General features: G+C 51.2%; 1 protein-coding gene across 1 annotated transcript; it reads left to right on the top strand.

Moving 5' to 3' along the window:
- Positions 1-4,435: 4,435 nt before the first annotated feature.
- Positions 4,436-5,914, top strand: LOC119107175 (tubulin alpha-1D chain-like). The gene has a single exon (XM_037230563.1). It carries the CDS (start codon positions 4,460-4,462, stop codon positions 5,804-5,806), a length of 1,347 nt encoding a protein of 448 aa, XP_037086458.1. The 5' UTR covers positions 4,436-4,459; the 3' UTR covers positions 5,807-5,914.
- Positions 5,915-6,235: the final 321 nt, after the last annotated feature.

Genomic DNA, 6,235 nt, shown 5'->3' with positions numbered 1-6,235 from the left:
TCTCTATTTTTCGTGTTTCCGCGGCTATTTATCTGTTTGGAAGGCATATTAACATGGCGCCCGCCCGCCCGCCGTCTGGTGGCACTTGCAGTGGCCGAAACTTATCGGTTTTAAGAAAGTTGCAGCCCAGACCATCCTTGTCCTTCGTCTCGAGGCTGCGGGCGGGCATGTTCAAGCCTTTTGATTTAATTTGTTTCAATAATGCATTATAAAACAAATGAACGTCCTCAGGCAAACATGGCATGACCTTACTCGTATTTTTAAATTCATTTCGACCCGTGCTTTTCAACAATAATGAGAGCCCAACTTTACTCAACAATAATGAGACCCCTTATTCCCTTCCGCGAAAGGGGCATCTTGAGTAGAACACCAGGGTTACATTACCGTTTCCAGTCTAGGGCTGAAGGGCCATTCCGTCCCATCGCGAAGTGTCTTCTGGCTATCATTCTGGTGGCACGGGGCGGGATCTCGTGGTCGATCCGGAGGTCATTAGAAGAATATAGCATATCATATTGTCCCCATCCCTGACACGGGAGGCCTTCTGATCCGTGCAGTTATCCCCGGATCAGCACAGGGATCATCATTGACGCAACAACATCCCTGATCATCGCAGGCAGTCCGATAGTTTTCACATATACTCCAGTTTCATGTTTTTCCGTGTTCTTCGGAGATATTGAGTTCTCCCTGACTGTAGATTGCAGATGAAATGGGTGTCATAATTTGGATTAACATGGCTAGTCCATGTTTGTCTCATAATGCTCAAGATCCTGTCAGAGCTCATTCCTGAAAAGAAAACTACGTAATATGGTGTTGAACGTGCGTGCTCGCAAGTCATAGCAATAACAGCCTCGATGCCCGGCGTTGCAGTCTCCGGGCCGTGCGGCGTTGGCCTTGTGGCTGTAACATTAAGTAATGGCCAATGAGCAAACGAAAAAGATGACGCATCTTAAGGGAGATGGCTGGGTAACTAGGTAAATCGGCATGCATGTTTAAATGCAGCGCGAAAGCAAGCCAAATGCAACCTTAATCTGAAAAGTGTGGGGGGGGGGGGCAGTTAGCATTGTTGGACCCCCACACTGAAAAGTGGGGGCCATGGCCCCCCTGCCTCCCTCCCCCTCTGTTCCTACGCTTATGAACTGAGATATAATCTGCAGCTTGTTTGAATGACAAAGCATTCAGCCAACAACTATCTTTCACTCTCACTCGTACTACTAGTTCCAGTATTTACGTATAGATGTCGCTAAAAGAGATGTTGCCTCTGGTCGGTGGAATGAACACGCATGTCTCGAGATGCCTCGCCAGTTCACCAATATCGTAACTTGCATGCATTTAACCTGCATTAAACTATTAGGAGACACGGTAACCCATGCTGATATTCATCAGCCTCCAGAATGAAATACCCTGTACATGGATAAGATTATTGACCAAATTATTAGCTACCGAAACAAGGCTTTGCATCGTTTTTTGGTTCGTTTGGTGTTTATATTACTGCCGCAATATAATGGTGCTATATATATTGCTGCTACAACTTTGCCTCATCTTTTAGGTTAAGCGTTGCAGAAATGTAAGTGCAGAACTATGTCTGACCGAGCCGTTATTGGGTTGCACAGTAATTGTTCACAACCCATCCGTTGCTGTGCATCTGTGCACGACAGTGAGCAATAGGTATTTAAATATATTTACTTAGTGTATTTCAAACTGGCTGATCTCATCCTCAGGTGAGACTGGCCTGCTAAATGTGTCATCAACTCTACTTCGCGGTAGCAGAAACCTCGGTTGTACCACTAGGAACAAATGACAGCAACATCCAGTACGAATTTGTATTCCCTTCTTTGAATTTAATTCGCTTGCTGGCGGGGACCTCTCAAGCACAGCAGAATATCGCCTTTAAGATATCATGATCTGGGTGAATTCACGCGGCTGCCTCGGGGGACACATACCCTCGTCCCTTATCTGATTTAATACGTGTGTAAACCATGTGTGCAATTAAGGTTTTGAGACAAACTAATAAAACTACATAGATCGAGAATAAACCGTGTTGTTCTGGCTCGCCCGTTCCAAGAAATTCCGCTTGCGCCGAAGTGCGCTTAACCGCAATTCAGTGACAGTTTGGGAGTTGTGGCCTCAACCTAATTGTGAAATCTTGCATAGGCCCGCGATCTGGGTTATTGTTCATCTGCGATGCATGCTGTCCTCAGCGCTACGAGCCATGGGGTGGATAGCCAGGCATTCGTGACATTGCTGCTCCTTAAACGAAACCAACAGTATTAATGGGCTATTCAGGGCACAGCCTTGATTGTGTATGTTACCGGTCTGTGATGCAATACTGGATTATGCATGTACATATTTCCTCGGACCACCGACGAGGGGAAAGCTGGTTGTGTTTTCATATGCATTAACAGGTCTGCCACGTCCTAAGATCAAAGGTGAAACAACGTTTTTGGAAATTAATGAGCAAGTAAGATAAAACGCGCGTCAGATTCTGCCATTTCATTGTAATGCAATGTACAGCAAGTTACATCGGACCAACTGATGCTTTCGTATAAGTGATCTTGATATCACGGGACTTCCTCTTGACCAGGACGGGGCCGGATATCGTGCGTGCCAGTAGCCCGCTTATAGCTCTTGGTTATGAAAGGGGCTGGGTGACTCCTTTTCCCGTGGAATGGTCTTCCAGTTACCGCCTTAGGTGGGCACCGCTACGTTAAAAGAAGTTGCAACTGGAAAACAGTAGTTGTGAACCATAACAACAATGTGGATTTAAAAGTGCAGTGAACGCAAACTACGTTTTGTGTCTAGACATTGGCAAAGCGCCCTAATATTCCTCTAGTTCTGTGCCAGGAGATGTTTTGCTGTTGTCCTTGAAACAGACCTTCAGGCGGTGCCAATTTGAGGATCTTCTCTAGATCTGGTGACACTGGATAGCAGCGGCAATGGATCGACGAGGGTTTCATCATTTGTGTCGAAGGCATGTGTATTTATTTGTACATGCAAAACCAAAGGGTGCCATCCATGCTTAGTTTCCTTTCTAACAAGGGTACAAGCCACAAATCCTTGAACACCTTGTTCCTTGCGTATTTTTGCGAAGCCAAATCCACTCGTCTTCCCGTGCTTGAGACTCGTAGCATTTGGGCCGAGGCTATAATGAAGTACCACTAGAAGCAGGACGCACTTAACATACCAAACCCGTCTTCTCTTCGTCACTGTCGCCGTGTCGCCTGCGTCTGCGCCGACCCAACATCTCTCATCACCCTCCCCTCTCCGCCAGTCACATTACATCCGTGCATAACAAGGGCCTCCTTTTATCGCCATGCTTGGGCCTCCTGGCCTTGCCATTGTCGCTAATCAATGCAATACATCTATCAGGACTTTCGAAGGGTCTCAAAGTTTCAGGGTGGGGAAATGCATGTTTTCTCGCCCCGTATAATGGCGGGGTAAACAGCTGCCCATGGTTGTAGTCTAACGGTTTATGGGTGCAACTTTACGCTTGCCAACTGACGAGCTTGGGCATGACGGCCAATGTCAAGACGGAGCCGCTGGAGGCTAGATCTGACCACTGAGCGGGGCAGTGTGGGCTGGGGTGCAGCATGTTATCCGCTCTACACCGGGCACCACATTTCCTCAAGCGTTTCAGAACATGCCACGCCCGTTGAGGGCAGGCGTCTGACCAGCAGGGACGGAGGTCACGTGGCATGGAGGTTAGTAGATGTTCACTGCTGTCAAAGGGGCCATTTCGCACGACGTTTATGCTGTGCCTGAAGGGAGCACAGCCCCAGTACTATCCTATTACCATGCTGTGACCGGCCACTGGTGCTGGTACTGCGTCGGGAGGAAGCACAGCCCCAGTAGCAGCCATCGCCATGCCGTGACCGGCCACTGGTGCTGGTACTGCGTCTGGGGGCAGCCATCGCCATGCCGTGACTGGCCGCTGGTGCTGGTCGCCATTATCGGTGGCACTGTTGCGCCGTCCGTGCCGGCTACCACGCCCTGTTATTGACCCGGTACTGCCCGCGGCACAGCCGGAGCTGCCTTCCAAGGAAACACGGTCAAGCTGTGACGCATGTTTTGCGTAATCCCAACGGAAACTGTTCAACGAGCTAGGGAAACTCCCTCCCGTTGACACAAAGATGGAAACATGGTGCACCCAAAGCGTGTTAAACTTTGAGCGTGGGCTCGGCGCGTTTCCGAGGGAAGCTTTTGTCTCCAGCGCAATCAATCGTTTCGATCTTCGTTCGGTGCGGCCATTCCCTAGCAACGGCGCCTAAACAGAGTCCGGTTAGTGTGTCTGGCACTGTTACCAGCGCGGCAGGGGTGCAGTGACTGCGTGGGCCAGCCAGTGCGAAGTTGACCGGTTCTTTGAAGGAGCTCCTGACTCGCTGCTCCGGACGGTGTGGCTCTGATCTCGCAGTGGAAAACAAATCACTGTCCACCGGGCCGCAGTACGAGAGGGAGTCTCGCTATGCGTGAGGTGATCAGCGTACATGTTGGGCAGGCGGGTGTCCAGATGGGCAACGCCTGCTGGGAGCTCTACTGTCTGGAGCACGGCATCATGCCGGACGGCCAGATGCCGTCCGACACGTCCGTCGGCGTTGCCGACGACAGCTTCAACACGTTCTTCTCGGAAACGGGGAGCGGCAAGCACGTGCCTCGAGCTGTGTTTGTCGACCTGGAGCCGACCGTCGTGGATGAAGTCCGCACGGGCACGTACCGTCAACTATTCCACCCATCCCAGCTGCAGACGGGCAAGGAGGACGCGGCCAATAACTACGCCCGAGGTCACTACACCATCGGGCGAGAGATCATTGACACTACAATGGAGGCAATCAGGAAGATGGTTGATCAGTGCACTGGGTTGCAGGGTTTTCTCATATTCCACTCATTCGGAGGTGGCACTGGCTCCGGATTCACCTCACTCCTGATGGAAAAGTTATCTATCGACTACGCAAAAAAAGCCAAACTGTGCTTCTCCATCTACCCGGCGCCGCAGGTGGCCACAGCCGTTGTGGAGCCGTACAACGCCATCCTGTTCACGCATACCACTCTGGATCATGCTGACGTGGAGTTCATGGTTGACAACGAGGCTATCTACCAACTGGCGCAAAAGAACCTGGACATCGAGCGGCCGACTTACACCAATCTGAACCGGCTGATCGGCCAGATCGTCTCTTCCATCACCGCCTCGCTCCGCTTCGACGGCGCTCTGAACGTCGATCTGGCCGAGTTCCAGACCAACCTGGTGCCGTACCCGCGCATCCACTTCCCCCTGGTCACGTACGCGCCGATCATCTCGGCCGAGAAGGCGCAGCACGAGAAGATGTCCGTGTCAGAGATCACCCAGGCCTGTTTTGAGCCGGGCAACCAGATGGTCAAGTGTGACCCGAGGACGGGCAAGTACATGGCCTGCTGCCTCCTGTACCGTGGCGATGTCGTGCCCAAGGACGTCAACGCCGCCATCGCCTCCATGAAGTCCAAGCGTACTATTGAGTTCGTCGATTGGTGTCCCACCGGCTTCAAGGTCGGAGTTAACTACCAGCCGCCGACGGTGGTGCCTGGCGGTGACCTGGCCAAGGTGACGCGTGCTGTATGCATGCTCTCCAACACCACCGCCATCAAGGAGGCTTGGGGCCGGCTGGACCACAAGTTCGACGTCATGTATTCCAAGAGAGCCTTCGTCCACTGGTATGTCAGTGAAGGCATGGAGGAGGGAGAATTCTCCGAGGCACGTGAAGACCTGGCTGCCCTAGAGAAGGATTATGAAGAAGTGGAGCAAGGAGTCATCGACGACGATGAGGACGATGACTACTGAGCCGCCGGAAGAGAACCAGGGGTACTGTGGGAAGGGCACCGAGGAGCCTGCGACACGCACATAATTGTTGAAATATGTGTTGTTTGTCAGTAAGTAATCGTGCGACTCAGCACGTGGACTTTTCCACCCGTCTCAGCCGCACGCAGTCGAGGAAGACGCCGTCAGCAACTACGCTCAGTGCCGTCAACCACCGCCGGCAAAAAAGTCGAGAAAACATTTTTACTTCCAACAGCAGTAGCTGAAAATTCTCACTCATGTGGGCGTCAGATCCAGATGTTATATGCCAAAGTGTTTCTCTTCCCCTTCATATATTCACGTATATTTGTATAGCCAGCAACAATAAATGTTTATCCCTTACAAGCTGCAGTATTGTTGCAGGCTTTTAGCAGTGCAGTGCATGGAAATCGCAAGCGATTTGGTGGCAGCACC

This window comes from Pollicipes pollicipes, unplaced genomic scaffold (assembly GCF_011947565.3).
Source record: "Pollicipes pollicipes isolate AB1234 unplaced genomic scaffold, Ppol_2.1 Scaffold_6686;HRSCAF=7923_pilon_pilon_pilon, whole genome shotgun sequence".
NCBI lineage: Eukaryota > Metazoa > Arthropoda > Thecostraca > Pollicipedomorpha > Pollicipedidae > Pollicipes > Pollicipes pollicipes.
Note: the sequence above shows the minus strand (reverse complement) of the source record. Positions and strands in the feature narration are given on the sequence as shown.